Below are 17,105 nucleotides of genomic sequence, written 5' to 3' on the forward strand. Positions count from 1 at the left end.
GCAAGCGACAGGTTTTTGAGTCACAAAAACAGTCAGTGTTTGGCTCAGCATCTCACAACCAGTACTGAACTACAGAGATTGGCAGGTTTCACTGTAAAGTCCTGTCTGGTGGTCTGGAATAGGCAATGTTTCCTTCTGGGATGAGCTGTCTGTTTCCAAAGACTGTGACACAAAGGGCATCCTTGGTCCTTGCTGTCCCAGACCTATGGGAGCCTGTGGTGGCAGGCACTCTGCGGGACAGGTGACTCTGGCCCTAGTGAGTGCCTGAGTGCCAGGTGGTGATGTCATCCTCTCTGGCAGTCTCCAACCAATGCTAATTTCAACCTTTTAGGGGACTCCACAAAAGAGCTCTTTTAAAGATAAATTTGTCTCCAAAGATTGTTAAAACCTACATGTCTCCAAAGAGTAAGTAAAAACGAATTCAAGGAAATGTAAAACATGCTTTAATATCTGCTATCTGACTCTGCTGAGGAATGGTAAAAAAATGGAATTTCCCATTTGGGGTTTCCAGCTGAAGCTCCATTTCTCCATTTCTATTACTTACAGCACTCTCTTCATTGGAAATTTATGTAATTTTTGTTTGCAATTCAAGTTGGATCTCTTATTTTAAAGATGATGCAGCCTGGGATGATATGGTCATGTACTCTTGAAAAAAATGCTGTACACCTGAAAAAGAACTTTGCTGTGCAAGGACAGGTCACCCCCGCGCTACTTCTCCTTTATCAGCCTTAACGGCAAATCTTTAAGTGTTTCCAAATGTGAGAGGCTCTGACAGTGGTCTTTTTTTCAAATAGTTGAATTGTATCCTCTGAAAATGAGATTTTTTTTTTTTAATTGTAGCCTGCCACTTTCCCTACCATGGTAATGGGAACTAATTGAACAGGAAGCAATTTTAGCACTTAAATGTGCTGATGTGATGTTTCTTCATCACTTTAATGACTTTCATACAACTGGAAGCAGAATAGAATTTTCAATGGAAATATAATTAAATAGAAAAGTCATTGCCTATACTCATAATTTCCACCTGATCATTTCTTTATTCACCTCCATAGAAAGTATGCCTTACAGGCTTATAGTGGTATTATTATACAGGCTAATTTGCATAACTCATTTAGGTCATTAGAGCTGAAAACAATATAGATACACAATCCATTTCATTACAAATCAAGTACAGCAGGACAAAAGTAAAATGTCAAAACTCTGGCTTTTCTTTTTATAATCTGATCTTATTTACTATTACTATCCTACTTAAAATATGATTTTTCTTGAATTGTCAATTCCATGTCTAGATCCAATCTCTTAAGATGCTTTTTAATCCAGCCTGATTGAGACAATGCTCGGGGGAAGCAGTAGCATAGTCGGTTAAAGCTGAAAGGTCTTTGGAAATACTTAGTTCTCATGTTTGAATGATTGTGCTGAGACATAGTCAGGAAGAAGAAAAGTTTCACCAAGCTTGCATTGTGAGGCCCAAACCACAAAAGGCCATCAGGATGTATTCAACTTGGTCTGAGTTCTCTTTCTTTCTTTCTTTCTTTCTTTCTTTCTTTTTTTTTTTTTCTTTTTTTTTGACAGGCAGAGTTAGACAGTGAGAGAAGAGATAGAGAGAAAGGCGCTGCACCAATCCGAAGCCAGGAGCCAGGCACTTCCTCCTGGTCTCCCATGTGGGTGCATGGCCCAAGCACTTGGGCTATCCTCCACTGCCTTCCTGGGCCACAGCAGAGAGCTGGACTGGAAGAGGAGCAACCAGGACAGAATCCGGCACCCCAACTGGGACTAGAACCCAGGGTGCCAGCACCGCAGGTGGAGGATTAGCCAAGTGAGCCACGGCGCCGGCCTGAGTTCAATTTCTAAGTCAGGTACATCGCTTTTGAGAATCCAGCAGACATTGAGGAAGATGGAAGCATCCCTTGCTTTCTCTTGGGTGTGTGTCTTCCAGGGCATTCGCCATTGCACAGTCCATATGGGCATTGAACATCTCCAGTGAGATGACATACCTTACGAGACAGTCATTTAATATCCCCTTAGTCTATACTTTCTGTGTAGATATTTTAAGTCAGAAAAAGTGCATGCAAGAGAGCGAGTGAGCCAGTCCCCAAATGCCCAAAATAGCCAGGACTGAGTCAGGGTGGAAACCAGAAGCTAGGAATTCAATCCAGGTTTCCCATGTTGGTGGTAGGAATCCAATTAGTTGAGCCATCATCGCTGCTTTACCTGGAAGCTTGAATCAGGAACCACGCTTTGAATTCAGGAAATCTGATGTGAGATATGGTATCTTAACCAGCTGATAACCACTAGCCCAAATGCCTACCCCAAGTTTCTGTGTTAAATAAAGAACTTATGCACAACAACTATCTTGGTAACAAACTAGTGGCCTGATAAAGCTGAAAGAAGAGTAATGTTAAACAGAAGTCCAGGGTCTGAGCCTGTGTTTGGCTAAGCAGAACTCATGGGAGCTGTATTGTCTGTAAAATTAAGCTATAAAACCTCCCCTAAATGAGAAACTAAATGTCAGAACATTTTATAAACTATAGATCAGTTAAAATATGGGCTAACAAGTGAATCATGAGAAAATTTCTTTTTAGATTTGTTCTTTACAGTTTTTGCTGGGTACTTACTGAAATACTTGCCTTCATTAAACAGTAGTATAAAAAAGTGATTTCTTGTATGTTATAAACTACTAGTGGTTTCCTAATTAATAATCAGTTATTTCCAGTGCCACTATTTACTATTCTGAATATCAGACTTAATCCCAAAGTTTTGTTGTTTCCCAAATGTTACAATGAAAAAGGAAATCATCTTCGCAAGTTAGCAGTAAGCAAATGTTGTTCAGATTATCATAGTGTGGTCAAAGCTTTAGCTGGCAGGTATTAAGACAAGCTGGACTGAGGTTACTACACTAAGAGGTTTCCCTAAGACAAAATTCATGTACACCATACTATTCAAGTACTTTAACATCTCAATGATTCTTTTATTTTCCTTGTGGTAAACTAATTTCAATAGATGTTTATTCAGTGAAGGAAGGAAAAGAGAAAGGAGAGAAGGAAGAATTACAAGTTAGAAAAAAAACCCAGAAATATTGTTTCAATTGTATTTCTGAAAAGCTGGCTAGGACATCCCTTAAATCTGTTTTAATATAAAATATAAAGCCATCTCCATTACTGAAGAGAAGAAATGACAAAAATGAATCTGTGATTTTGTAGAGACAGACTGAGCAAATCTTGTTTAAACACTATCAAAGATAAGAGAGCCTGGCACATCATAAATTTTCAAGTGTTTGCTGAATTAAAAAGAAAAAAAATTCAAGGATTATTATTTCCCCCCAAGTACCTTATATAAAATAGAATGACTTTCACATTGTGGAATGTAAATCTTTTATTAAAACAGTTGTCTTTCCACAGTAGTAAAGCTTTGGCACATACAGTATAAAAAATAATTACCAACCATAATTATACCAAATTCCTTTTTTCAACTGCGTACTAAGTGACTTCAATTTTTTTTCCATATAAAAATACTGGTAAAATTGATAAATAACAGGTAAAAGAAAGATATTTCTAGGCAATTACTAGAATCATTTGGGAAAAGTGAGTACTGTGGATATTTTAAATATCACAGTAACAAGGGTAGGCTGTTCCTACAGTGTTGCGGGCCAGAGTTCTGTGAAAGCAGAAGTGTTTGGGTAACTTTCCTACTTAAAATTTTGTTAAGACCATTTCAACACATTTGGCATTTTGGTTGGTTATATATGCTTCCTTATTGACCCCAAACCAAATCATCAATCACAATCATTTCATTTAAAATACTGAGCGGTACTGAATAATTTGAAGCAGAACAGGCAACATATTGCCCTCATTTATGAGAAAAGTCTCAAAACACTCCCAGGATGATGCTCGGAGAAGCTGTGAGTTGAGCTGAGGCTGGAGCACTTACTCCAGAGCAAAAGGCTTAAAAAGTAACAAACACGCAAAGACAGGGTCTGCCAACGTCACTCCAGTTGGGATGGACCTTTGCAGAGACATGTTTCTTCCTCTGGGGTGGAAATGTTACTCCCTGGAATCTTCTCTGTCAGCCTGTACATCTAGAGGCATGAAGCACTCAATTGGGCAGTTAACATTCTGTACAAATGGAAGAAGAAGAAACATTAATGGCAATAGTAGTGTAAGATATGTGGAAAAAATACGAAGGCAGGGAGGGGAGACTCCTATGACAACTACTTATATGAGCACATAGGATAGTATTTCTTTCTAATAAAAGGAACCTAGCTTACTACACTGGCCCATAATGTTCAAGGCCTTAATAATTTATAAGTTAAATTATGTTATAGGATACAGGATTGTACTTATCACTTGAGAGGTTTTTTTTTTTTTTTTTTTTAATGGAAAATATTTGGTTTATTCAGAAGAAAGATCCCCTATTTTGTACCTACTTAGGGTTGGGGAGAGATATGGTACAAATGCACTTACAGAGTTTGTTCTCTGATGATATCTCTGTGTGTACTGGTTGTAGGACTGGCCGGTAGAGCCGTCAGGACTGGGTTCAACCTCTGGTCTGCGGCAGTTGTCACAGCGCCAGCCCTGAGCAGGTAGATGCATGAAGTCAAATAGGATTTATGATAATCCAAGGACATTGTAATTTAGTGCTTGAGTTCAAGAAGAATTTTAGCTTTATGCATTGGCAAAATATAAGCAGTTAATCAATAAGGAAATTTGATGATGATCTCATGTATTTATAACTCGTAAGAGTGTATTGTTGCTTGTTAATATATCTCTTACCTACTATCTACTCATGTTTTCCCTTCCTCCTCAAATCTCCTCTCTTCTCTTCCCATTGAAACCCCACACATAGGCTAAGGCTCATTTGTGTCCCAACTTCCTCAATAAGCTCTCGGTGCTTGATGATGGAAGAGGTTTCAAAAACTCTGAGAGCTTTCGAAAGGAACCTGAGATCATGTAACAAACACTGTCATATTACAGCTAAGGAAATAGGGACCCAGAGGAGAGCAGTTCCTGCTCCAAGGCAGGAAGGAAGTCACACAGTGGCTGGTGGGCAGAGCTGGGGCTGCCACTCAGGAGTTGAGGCAACCCCAGCCATGCTCCTTCTCCTGCAACAAATGGCCATTACCCTCCTGAACCTCCCTGGGCCAGTGAGGTGTGAGCCCTGCATCTGGCCTGAGAAGGGATGGTAATTGGGCCAGTGAGGCTCTGCCCTGAGAGTTTTGCTGGAAATGTGTTCTCCTTCAGTGTTGTTCTGAAGATGAGAGGAGGTAAAACTGAAGCTGCTGGGGTCATCAGTGCCACCATCAGCAAAGAGCACACTGGAGAAAGAAGCCAGTGCAAGGAGAGGCAGGCAGAGGCCTTAGAGCCCATCCCTGGAGCAACCCCTTGATGCTGGTAGATCCCAGAACTTCCCATTACAGGAGCCATGTCTGCCTAAGTTGAGTGAGATTTTTCTTACCATGGAAAGAACTCCAAATACTATAATCACTTTCTTGCTTATATTTTCATTGAAATATCTGAGAACTATTTCCCCACTTAACAACATATTGTCCTAATACCTAACACAAAACAGGTAAATACCTACTTAGGAAATCAATAGAGTTTGCTTTCAAATAAAAATGTAACAGTTCACACTCTAGTTTTAAGGGTCTCATTTAGCACTTTCTGTGTCACACATGAAAGGTTTCTTGTGCATAAATAATGAGAAGATGCTGAAGTGAGATCCAAATCTACTTCTAAAAAATTCAGTCTCCATCACACTGTTATACCAAAATGATCACAGGCTTTAAATGTGTTGATGAGAGAGATCGGGAGAGGGGGAGGGAGAGAAAGGGAGGAAAACTGATCCCACCATTTCTTTCCCATCACCTTGGGGACCAGCCTCCTCCTCACTTAGCTATTATTGGAAAGAGATCAAGGCAGTTTTCATTGGCGGCTCCTGGTCCTCTGTTAGGGCATGGAGAGGCCTCTAATGACCCTTTCCTGCTGCAGATTAATCTTCCTAAAGATCATGTTTCCATCATGTTCTTTCCCATCTTGGGTACCTGTAATTGGTTAATGCCAAATGCATCTGCCAGTGAAACCCATCCTGGGGTTAGAGCAAGTCCTCAAGTATCAAAATTTGGGGAGCTATGGGGAGAGCGCAATCTTCATTGAAAACAATGGGCTATTATATTCCATTACTTATATTTGTGATACGAGTCAATTTATTTCTATATTTCAAGTAATACTAAAGGTAGACACAGTAGTTTTTTGCTGTATTGCAGTAGCATTCATATGAGAAGTGGGGGAGAAGTACTGGCTTAAACACTGTGATTCTAAGGCCCTCTGAAGTCTAGTTCTTCCCCTCTAATTTCATAGCACAAGACACCAAGCAACAGGTGGCTCAGGGACCCATCTAAGACAATTTCTTCTCCCAGGGCATGTGGTCACTGTCTCACTGCTTCTGCTGCTCCACCAACCAGATACCAGCCATTCTAAGCCCCAGCCAATTTATACTTCCCTTTTATACTTTCCCTTTCTAACATTCCTGGACCTGTGTTTGCCACACCCACTCAGAACCATATTTAATTAGTAAGCAAGGTGATTTCTGCTATGTAACTTCACGCCTTCAGTTGTAACATTAAGAGCCAGTGCCATTTCTCATTCCCTGTTTGTCTCTTATTATTTAGGATTGTGCTAGCTCTTAAAAAGGATCTCTCTTTGGATTGAGACAGGATTTAGATTTGAGGTGTTACCAATGCCACGGAGGCACAGGAGAGCTGGAGGCCCAGAGCTACCCACAACTTAGCACTTTAGTTGAGGAAGAACAGAGACAGTCTGAGACTAGTAGAGACAGGCAGGGGCCGAGGCTGGCTAGGAAACGGAAAATAGAAGAGGAGGGTTCTGGCAGAGCATTGTGTTGGCACCTAAGTGTCAACATTGTGAGGGGCACTGCCACATTGGGGTGTGCAGCGCAGCACTGCAAATGCCTCCCCTTTATCTTATCTCAGTTGCAGGGAACCTGGTACGGTTGGTCTTACCCTCTGGCCTCCGAAGCATGTGCATGAGCAAATGGCGCCGAGATACTCCTTCTGCCACTGTTCTCCTACATGGTACGTCTTCCCGTCATCGTAACACGTTGTCTCATCTACATGTAGGCACAAGTCAGAAACGCATGAAAAGATGGAGTACCATAATGCAGACTTGACATAGGGCTGGGCTCCATTTCTGTCTTGAATTTGTACCATCACAGCCCAAATACCATATATTTATGTGAATCATCGACAGAGTGGAACCCCTGCCCAGATATTAGCATAGCATTTCCAAAAACTAGATCTAATCAACAGGAAAGGGTTCAATGGGAAGATGGAAATCATATTTTAAGAGTTGAGTCTACAGGCTTGTAAAGGTTTCTTGTAACATTGCACTGTAGATAATGGTCAAATACTCAAGCTGGAAAAGTGCCCTGGGATAACATTAAATCATAATGCATTTTTGAAGCTTGGCTCTGCTGCCTCAAATGAAAAGATTAACAAACCCACTGTTCACTCCTCAAGGAGACTTAAAGTCTCCAATCATTTCTTGGAATGAGAGTTACAGCCAAGTAATGAAAGTGGGAGTGATTATGAAGGCACTAAAAATGATCTGTGATGACGTACGAGGATCACACTTGAATTCTCCTTTTCCATTCCCCAGACATGTGCAGCTCATCATCTGGCCATTTTCTCCCTGACGATCCCACTTCTCTCCAATCTTGTAGTTCACACCGTTGTCATGGCACCATTCTATAGAAGGGAAATTTGGGGCAAAGAGTTACTATCATGCTCTGATTAGCAGAAGAGCAGGTGTACTGGGATGGGTCAATGGGTTTTAAAAGTCACAGTTCTGGAAACACTGGCAAGTTAATGATTCTGATGTCAAGGATGAACCATTTGTATTGTTCTGGATGTATTTTAAAGTCTTGTTTTTACCACTTAGCATTTCTAGGATAGCTTAAGATCCAATTTATTCCACTGCAATCATACCCAAAGAATGGTCAATGGCTTTCATTTGAATTCTCACTACTAAGCTTCGAAACTTGGAGAAACTAAAATAGGATTAGTGTAGTCTCTTAGGAACAACAAAGACAAAATACACTTTTGGATCTGAAGAAACACTAGATACACAATAGTTCAATTAGCCATCAAACAGATCAGTTGTAGATATCCCCTTTACTTATAGGTAAACAAGGAGAGTTAGAGAATCAGCCTGGGTAAAAAAACAAAACATAAACAAAGAAAACAAACAAAAAATCAATTGCCATTATCCCTACAGATAAAAGAATGGTTCTAAGGAATACCCAGATGTCACATGTTATTTGTCTTCAATTACTGTACATAAAAGATGACTGTTTAATCTCCAGGGCTTATACTAAAACAAGCATACAGTTTATATACTAATACATAAATTCTTGCATTTTGGCAGCAAATCCATCTTCTTAAACTGTAACAAAGGGTATTAGAAAATTATGACATCTAAGCAAAGAATATGTAAATTGAGCCAAAGAATCGCATAAATGAATTTCCATGATTGTACCTAAGTATGTACACAGGTAAAAATACACAAACTTAAAAGTAATTCAGTTTTAGAAGTTAAAAATACACCTAGTTGATGCCAAACTTTGAACTTTCCACCTCCTGAACTTTCTCTCTGCCTTCTTTTTTTCTGATAGTCAAGCACAGATGTCTACATTTAAAAACATTAAAAAAAATCTGTTCTATTTTATTTCCATGGGATATGATATCATAATAGTTTACACCTATAAAAAGAACAGCTGTCAATAATAGTTACATTGCCTGAAAATAAAGAATAAATTAAGTTTATAAATTCACATACTAAATATCAAAGCATAATAATTTCTATAATCATTTTAACTAAAATTTGAAAAATTTGTATCTTTATCATTTGAAAATCAAATATTTTAAAGTTAAGCTCATTCTTAATTTTTATAATGGATTATCTATATGCTTTCTGTATATTACTAGCAATGTTCAAGCTGCCTGGGTTGGAGTGTGTGTCTGCATATGTGTGTGTGTAATGTGAGCATGTGTATCTACTAGGATATGTGTATGTTTGGTCTGTGTGAAAAGAGACTATTTGTGAATATAAATGTTTACCTCTTATCTCCATATGAAAGACTAAATGAGTTTTGGGGTTTCTCTGTGTCTCTAATACTCTCAGTTAGACATGGTTCCAATGAGTTTGACTTTACTGAATAGATCTAACAGAAAATTTCAAAAATAACATTACCAGCACCAACTTATTCAATAATAGTTTTATCAGCATACAACCCTTGAAGTGAAGCAATATTCAACAAGTAAAATTTCCCATCATTTTTGTATGATGCAAAATGTTACTTTGGGTCAAACAACATCTTTTTGTTTGCTTCATGTTTGGATGAGCAACTGGCTGCCAAACATGCTTCTTTGGCACATTAGTGCAAATGCATGGAACTGGAAGTGACGGATGGACAAGTAGATGGACAATGCAAGCTACTCACTAGATGAATCACATTTGAAATGACCACTGCCAAAGCCTAAGCACTGGCATAAGAGCTTAAAGCCAGATTCAGATAATCGCTCCCACTCCTCTCCAACGGCATAATGGGTAACAGTGTAGGGATCGAAGCATGAGTCATCTGTAGGTTGATTTAGGCCTTCATTGACTAGGAAGAAAAGGAGAAAAAAAGCAACAAAAGACATCTTATTGATGGCTTTGAATCATAAAAAATGACAACAAACCACTGCATACAACAACTTAACCCGGAAGTTCCAGTAGCACTCATTAATAGGCATGCATCTGTTCTATCAATATATCAGCTTCTTTAATAAACAACCCTTATTTGTCACCAGTGGGAAGTTGCTATAAGTATCTTAAAAAAAATCATCTTTCAATTTTGTTGTTGGTTCTAAGAAATGAGCATTTCTGGTAAATTTACTTTCTAGAACATGGAACAGATCTTGAGACAATTTAAGCTAGGTAAGAACTTTGGTGGCACTCCTTCACCACTGGCCCTAGAGTGACTTTGAGCTGGTTCATCTCTTCCTATTTTTTTCTCATCTGTGATTTGGGGGATAATAATAAAATTATCTCTACTTCAGGGATCTTGTGAAGATTACATAAGGCCAAGAATTCAAAGCATTGGTCCTCTGACAACACTTAGCATTCACTAAATTAATAATAATTATTAAAGGCTATCTTTTGCTTATAATGCAAGTCTTAGCATTTTCATGTAGCATTATAATGTGATTTTCACTTTTGTGATTGAATTTTTTGCATACGGAGATTTTGCACATTGTTACTGTAATGGTAAGAATGCTTTATTTTATTAAAATAAAAAAAACACCTTTCAAATAAGAAGAAATGGGATATAATGGCTTAGAAATAAATAGAATCTCTTTGTGTCACCTAAGATTGTGTTTTCTTATGTCTTAAAGACTCTTATTTTAAAATAATCTATGCAACCAAGTGTCTGATAATAACAATAGATAAAATTAAAAGAGAGAGAATGATCCAACATGGGAAGTAGGTCACACAGCAGACTCATAGAATGACAAATGCCCTACATAGCACTCTGACCTCAGAATCAGCCCTTAAGGCATTCAGATCTGGCTGAAAAGCCCATGAGAGTATTTCAGGCATGGAAAGCCAAGACACTGTGGTGAAAAATGATCTACATGAAGGATCTCTGTGAGTAAGATCCCAGTGGAAAGAAGGGGCCATCAAAGAAGGATGTACTTTTCTCTGAAGGGAGGAGAGAACTTCTACTTTGCTTAAGGCCCTGTCTAAATAAAGTCAGAGTTTGTGGACTCAAGAGGCTTCCATAGCCTTGGCAGCTCATAGCAAGAGTCTCAGGTGATCACTGATGTCATAAATAAAAGTGTCAATTGTTAAATCAACAACAGGAGTCACTGTGCACTTGCCCCCCATGTAGGACATCTGTGCTTAATGAGTTGTACTATGAGAATTAATGGTAAAACTTGTTTTCAAACAGTACTTTATGCTTTGTGTGTCTGTGTGGGTACAAACTGTTGAAATCTTTACTTAGTATAGAGTTGATCTTCTGTATATAAAGATAATTAAAAATGAATCTTAATGAAGAATGGGATGGGAGAGGGAGTAGGAGGTGGGACAATTTAGGGGTGGGAGGGTGGTTATGAGGCGAGGAACTGCTATATTCCAAAAGTTGTACCTATGAAATTTATATTTATTAAATAAAAGCTTTCTAAAAAAATCAAAGTGAGAGAAAAATTAATCTATGCAAACAAAGCATACCTCAAGTTATTCTTAATTAAATAAGCTAAATTACCATGACTTTAAATTCCACTGTGTATATTTAATTTTATAGTATAATAATCAAAAACTCAAATGCAATAGGTATTTGGGGTGTCTAATATTTTAAAAGACATCACCCTGAAAGAACTAGGAAATCTGAAATTTCTCAAAGTGAGGAGAAGCTGACTAGAATACAGAATATTTCTGCTGGGAATCAGGCATTGGAAAGAAAAATGGAAGGAGTTTAAACTGTGAGGAGGGGTTTGGTTATTCTAAAAACAGTCAGGAGTTAAAACCTACCCTCAATAAAGTCATGGACATGGAATCTCAAAAAAAAAAAAATGATGTGGAAAAAGACAAAGACCTTTATATTCTTGAAAATTTCTTTCACATTTCATTCTACTAGTAAAGCAACAAAAGACAAAAGATAAGCACTACTATGGATACATGGTACAACAAACACAAAATAATCCCTCTAACCCCAGCCAAAAACAAATAGTTAAGTGTTTAATTCATAAGAATTTACTCATTTAAAATAGCACAGTCTACCATCAGGTGCAGGAAACTGAAATTAAGTAACTAGACCTAGGAATACAGCCTGCCACTAGCACTCCCTGCTGCCAGAGAGGAGACAGTCCTCCAACTGGAAGATTTCATTTTCAAAATTTCGATTACTCCATTTCAAGTTCCTTGGTGAACCTCTGACTGAAGCAAACTGAAAAGGCAGGTAGCATACTACTGGTTTCAAAGAGCTTTCCACAAGCTATAGTCAATGGTCATTTAGCCTTTAGGAGTTTACACCTCTGGCCAGCGCCGCGGTTCACTAGGCTAATCCTCCGCCTGCGGCACCGGTACTCCAGACACTGGTTCTGTCCCGGTTGCTCCTCTTCCAGTCCAGCTCTCTGCTGCGCCCCAGGAAGGCAGTGGAGGATGGCCCAAGTACTTGGTCCCTGCACCCGTATGGGAGATCAGGAGGAAGCACCTGGCTCCTGGCTTCGGATTGGCGCAGCGAGCCAGCCATAGCGGCCATTTTGGGGGGGCGGGGGGTGAACCAACGGAAGGAAGACCTTTCTCTCTATCTCTCTCTCACTAACTCTGTCAAAAAAAAAAAAATCTATAAAATCTGAAAAAAAAAAATGGAATAGGAGCTCTCTGGACAGAAATGGGTTTTGTTGGCATTGTGTATCAGGAACAAAAACCAGCTGTTCCTAACATCTGCAAAGAGGACTTCCCTTTACAGATAATCAGTTTTGCTAAGACTTACTGAAGAGGACAGCAGTACGGTAAAAAGAAGGCATAGTGTCAGAAAACTTGTGCTCTATATCAATTCGATACTCACTGGAAAGGACTTACAGGTCTACCTTAACATCTCTGTTGGAAAGTCTGTCAATTTTATATGTATTTCGTGAAAACACTACAGGAAACTACAGGCAACAAATAACTGACTTTAAAGTTGTTCATTTACTTCATGTTGATGTGTAACAATATTTCCCAAAATTAAATAACAGCAACAAACAACAATAAAAAAAAAAAAAGCCACCTCTGGTGTAGTCCAGAGGGGAACCAGTGCCTAATAGCACATGTGTTTACATACCAGAGTTGCCCACGGTAACAACCTCCTCCCGCACTTTGTGCCTCCTCTGGTCCTTCAGTGCCTCCACTATGATGTTGTAGGTGGCGCCTCGGGTGAGGCCCGTCAGAGTGGCACTGGTAGAAGTTCCAGGAACTCGGAACTGTTATTATTGGTGCATCCAAAGTAGGCAACAAAGCATTAGAGTGAAGAACAGCCATATACTCCCCTGTCTCTTATCACTGACTCTCATAGTTGAAACCACGCAAAGGGAAACAGAGGGAAAGTGGAGGGGTCCCAGCAAGTTGGGAAATGGAGTAGTAAGGGTGAGGGGCCATCATTTCTGCCCAATGATCCTGCCCCAAATCTACCTATATGCTCCAGAATTGCCAGGAACCCTCCCCCATACTAGAGACGGCCTTTTCATCAGCCTGATGCTCCCGTCATGGTCTGTGCAAGCCCAGTGGCAACCCTAGCCACATGCCCCTCCCATAAAACATGGACACTGCCCTAAATGGGAGATCCAGTCAGGCTAGGCAAATGGCATCTGAACACACCATGGAGTCCTGAAACCACCTTAAGAAATCCTCAAACTCATGTTTCTAAGCTCATAAATTTTCCACACTTGTAGCTTTACAAAGGGTGCTACTTTCTAAAAATAAGAATACAATAAAAACGGATACTAGCACCAGCAAGACAAATGAAAGAAAAGAAGTTTTTGGTAGAGAATCAATCACTTGTAACAGCTGATGTGCAAGCTTCCCCTAAGTTCTTTTTCTTCAGACATATTGTAGATAATGAGATTCTTCAAGGGTGCGTGATAGAAGAATGGCATTTCAGATTTCTTCACACAAGTGTAAATTAAGGAAGAGTATTTTTCTTTTTTTTCCGGGATCAACCCTTTGACTAAGAAGCCTCAGATGTGTGAGAATAATAAAAATTATTTCATTCTCTCTGTATACTAAAAGCTAATGACACTCTCCAGTACATCCTCCAGAATACAACCATTTTTTTTTTTTTTTTTTTTTAATAAGGAGGGAGGAATTCGTGGTTAAGATGTTACTTGGGATGCCTGCATCCCATATAGGACTGCCTGGGTCTGAGTCCTGGCTCCTTTCCTGTTTCAAGCTTCCTGTTGATGCACATTCTGGGAGGCAGCAGATGACCATTTAAGTACTTGGGTTTTGGGCACATAAGGAGGAAAACCTGGAGTGAGTTCTTAGCTCCCAGCTTCAGCCTTGCTCAGCCCTGACTGTTGCAGGCATTTGGAGAGTGAACCAGCAGGTGGGCACTCTGACTCTTAAATAAATTAACTAACTAAATCATCAGAGATTAAATATGCCATCCTTCTAAGAGTACCAGGCTTGGAGCCACGTTACATCAGAGCACCACCTAGCTTACTCTTGTCTGGGCTGCCCAGTCAGAAGAAAAGAGAAAAAATAATTACCTGTAAGGGTTGTTCATCAGTGCCAACAGGGTGACATGAAATGATGTACTCAGAACTTTCCTGGAATGGGGTCCAAGAGATGGTTGTCTGAGAGAGAGCTTCTTGTCCTGTAGAGGCATTTGGATTGAGTCCCAGAACGTGAGGGTAGAGGTGATAGTCTACGTCTCCCCTGGGGACGTGACCAATTTGGATGTCCTCATCTACATTCGGCAGGTATGGTCTAAGCTTTACAGGGGTGGCCGTTGTGGGTGGTGTGGTCCGCCTAAAACCATGTTCCTCAAAGATCATTTGTTGCCCAACACTGGGCTGCTGACCAGAAGTGCCAGGAAGCTGGATACCGTTTCCAGTGTCATACCCAGGATTGGTGATGAAAGGGGTCTTTTGAACTGTGGAGGGAACATCCAAAATCTCTGGTCCGTGAAGGTTGGGGTGTGGAAGGGTTACCAGTTGGGGAAGCTCATCTAGCCAAGAGAGGTTAGAGCCAAAAAAGCAAAGCGTGTTAAGCTTCAGTACATAGCAGCAATCACTATCATCATCAATTCAGGCAACAATGACTGTTTATCAATCTGATTAAAGCCCCTGGAAAATTAGCAGTTCTGAGATCACAAAACACTTTTTTTCCAGAAAGAAATCTTTAGGATTTTTCTCAAAGGTTTCTTTATAATTTAGAAAGAAAAAAGTGTTCGTATGAATTTATCATACACATAAAGCTTTGAACCACTGAGCCCCACAGAAGCTGCCTCTGCTCAAATTAAGCTTAATAGAACTGAAATGTGCAGCCTTTTCTTTCTCTCCTTTTTAAATCTTAAAAGCAGATTAGACAAACTAGAATCCAGAATAATAATATCAGTGTCTGAAGTATGAGAATAACAAAGGTATAGCTAAACAGTTTTTCATGGTATGAAATGGCAAAAATAAATAAAAGACACATATATGTTTCATTTAAAAATTTCCCCATCACAATTAATGCAGCATTTTTTCAAATTAAACTGAAACTGGCTGAAACAGTAAGACACCATTTAGTTCCAAGTTTTAAAAATCATATAATATAATCAAATGGGAGGGGTTTCTCTCCCTCTGTTTTTTTTTTTAAACAATTGTAAAACTCAACAGAAGCTATAAAAGGTTAGTAATGATAGCAACTTCATTTTACATTTTTATTTCTGATTTGAGTTTTTCAAAGGTGAATAACCAGGCTTTACATTGACCGACGATAGTATAGAAAAAAATAAAACTGATTTCTGCAGAGCATGTTATATCATCCCTGTGACTAAAAAGTACAATTTATAAACTATGCTGTTAGAAAATACCACGAGAATGCATCAAAACATAGAAACATTTTCACATTGCAAAATTGATAGCTTTTTAGAACCCAGAGGGTGCTCATTACCTGTCTTCTTCCTCCCGATCAGGGGATCACTCTTCTGGTTGTTCTTCAGGGCAATGATGTAGATTGTGTACTCAGTTCCTGGCTCCAGACCTGAGGGAACACCAGAGCCCTCATGATAAGTTGGTGGACTCAGCTACTCACGTGGAAACCAATCTTACCAGCAGAGGCTACTGAGAACAAGCATCTCCTCTCCAGCAGGCTTTGGGCCTCTTGAAAGGCAGAACCAACCAGTTTTTGCCCATGAACACCAAAGACTCAGCATTTGAAAACCCCTTTGCAAACTAATGACCTTGCTATCAAATCCAATGCTAAATTTTCCAGGGTATTCATTTAATGTGTTGTCTTATTTGCCTTTTTGAATTCAAGAAAGTCTACCAGCATTGTACATCCACAGTGAAGTGTGATTCAGAAGAGATCACTGCAGATTGTACACATGAATCGACTTAGGTGTAGTAACCAGGAAGCCCTCAATGGGCAGATTTGTGACAAGGTAGGCTAAAGAAAGGTAAGTGCCGTGCAGGGGAAAGTGTGAACAGTCTTTGTGTAGATCCAGTTCAACTTCTCCTATATCTATTTTCCTGTACTACAAATTTATAAAAAAGTAGTGTCTCTTCTGGTATTTGTACAGGGATATTATGTCAAGATGATATTCTATAAAGAGTTTAAATATTTAACCTCTGGGACAAAAATACCAGAGGCTTTTGGCTTTTCTCATTGAAGTGCACCACTGTTGTTCCCCATTGTAGGCATCCTCTCCAATGTGTATGGCCAGGATTTCCCTGCTTCCAGACCTGTTCTGTGAAACTGAATACTGCAGGCAATGGCAAGGGTCACTCTGGCAAGTTCTGCAAGATTATCAGATCTTTAGGGAGATAAGTATGATGACAGGGTCAAAAGCAATTAATTAGATTTGAAAAATATCTTTTTTCCAGAATTAAACTAATGGGTAACTGGCCAAAAGAAAAAAGAAAAAAAGAAAAGAAAAGAAAGAGGCTAGTTTTGCCATTACAACAGTAATGAAATTGCATTTTCACAACTTACGCCATTTGAGATGTATTGAGCCCTACAGCTCCTACAAAAGAAAGTGTTATGATGTCCTGATAACAGGTTTCTCATCCTTACAGTATGGTATCAAGACAAAGATGGGTTTTGTGACCTCATGTGTCATTGTAGTGCATAGGAAAATCACAGCATAGAAGCAGCAATACCAGTGATGGTAGCCTCTGTGACACCAGGGCGGGGTCGAGGGACCACTTCTTTGGGAGGGGATCCAGGCTTCTCATACTTGATAATGTAGCCAGTAATCTTGGCACGCGGCGGCTGCCATGATACCAGCAAGGAGTTGGGTGTGGTAGCCAGGAAATGCAGGTTGGATGGCGCATCAATGGCTAAAACAAAACAAAAAATTAA

At 39.5% G+C, this 17,105-nt stretch overlaps 1 protein-coding gene across 12 annotated transcripts in view; it reads right to left on the bottom strand.

Annotated features, from left to right (window-relative positions):
* Positions 1-3,354: 3,354 nt before the first annotated feature.
* FN1 (fibronectin 1) overlaps positions 3,355-17,105 on the bottom strand; it is a 70,124-nt gene continuing 56,373 nt past the window's right edge. For 4 of the 12 annotated variants that reach the window (XM_062191326.1, XM_062191260.1, XM_062191251.1 and 1 more), the window contains 9 exons: positions 16,904-17,083; positions 15,696-15,785; positions 14,306-14,766; positions 12,883-13,021; positions 9,514-9,678; positions 7,634-7,759; positions 7,016-7,122; positions 4,461-4,571; positions 3,355-4,112 (listed from right to left, as the gene is read on the bottom strand). In XM_062191326.1, the coding sequence (XP_062047310.1) occupies positions 4,041-4,112; positions 4,461-4,571; positions 7,016-7,122; positions 7,634-7,759; positions 9,514-9,678; positions 12,883-13,021; positions 14,306-14,766; positions 15,696-15,785; positions 16,904-17,083 (1,451 nt within the window). In that variant the 3' untranslated portion in view covers positions 3,355-4,040. The remainder of the gene's footprint in view (positions 4,113-4,460; positions 4,572-7,015; positions 7,123-7,633; positions 7,760-9,513; positions 9,679-12,882; positions 13,022-14,305; positions 14,767-15,695; positions 15,786-16,903; positions 17,084-17,105) is intronic. The other 8 variants (XM_062191335.1, XM_062191317.1, XM_062191308.1 and 5 more) reach the window with 2 other exon arrangements.

Source organism: Lepus europaeus, chromosome 1 (genome assembly GCF_033115175.1).
Source record: "Lepus europaeus isolate LE1 chromosome 1, mLepTim1.pri, whole genome shotgun sequence".
Lineage (NCBI taxonomy): Eukaryota > Metazoa > Chordata > Mammalia > Lagomorpha > Leporidae > Lepus > Lepus europaeus.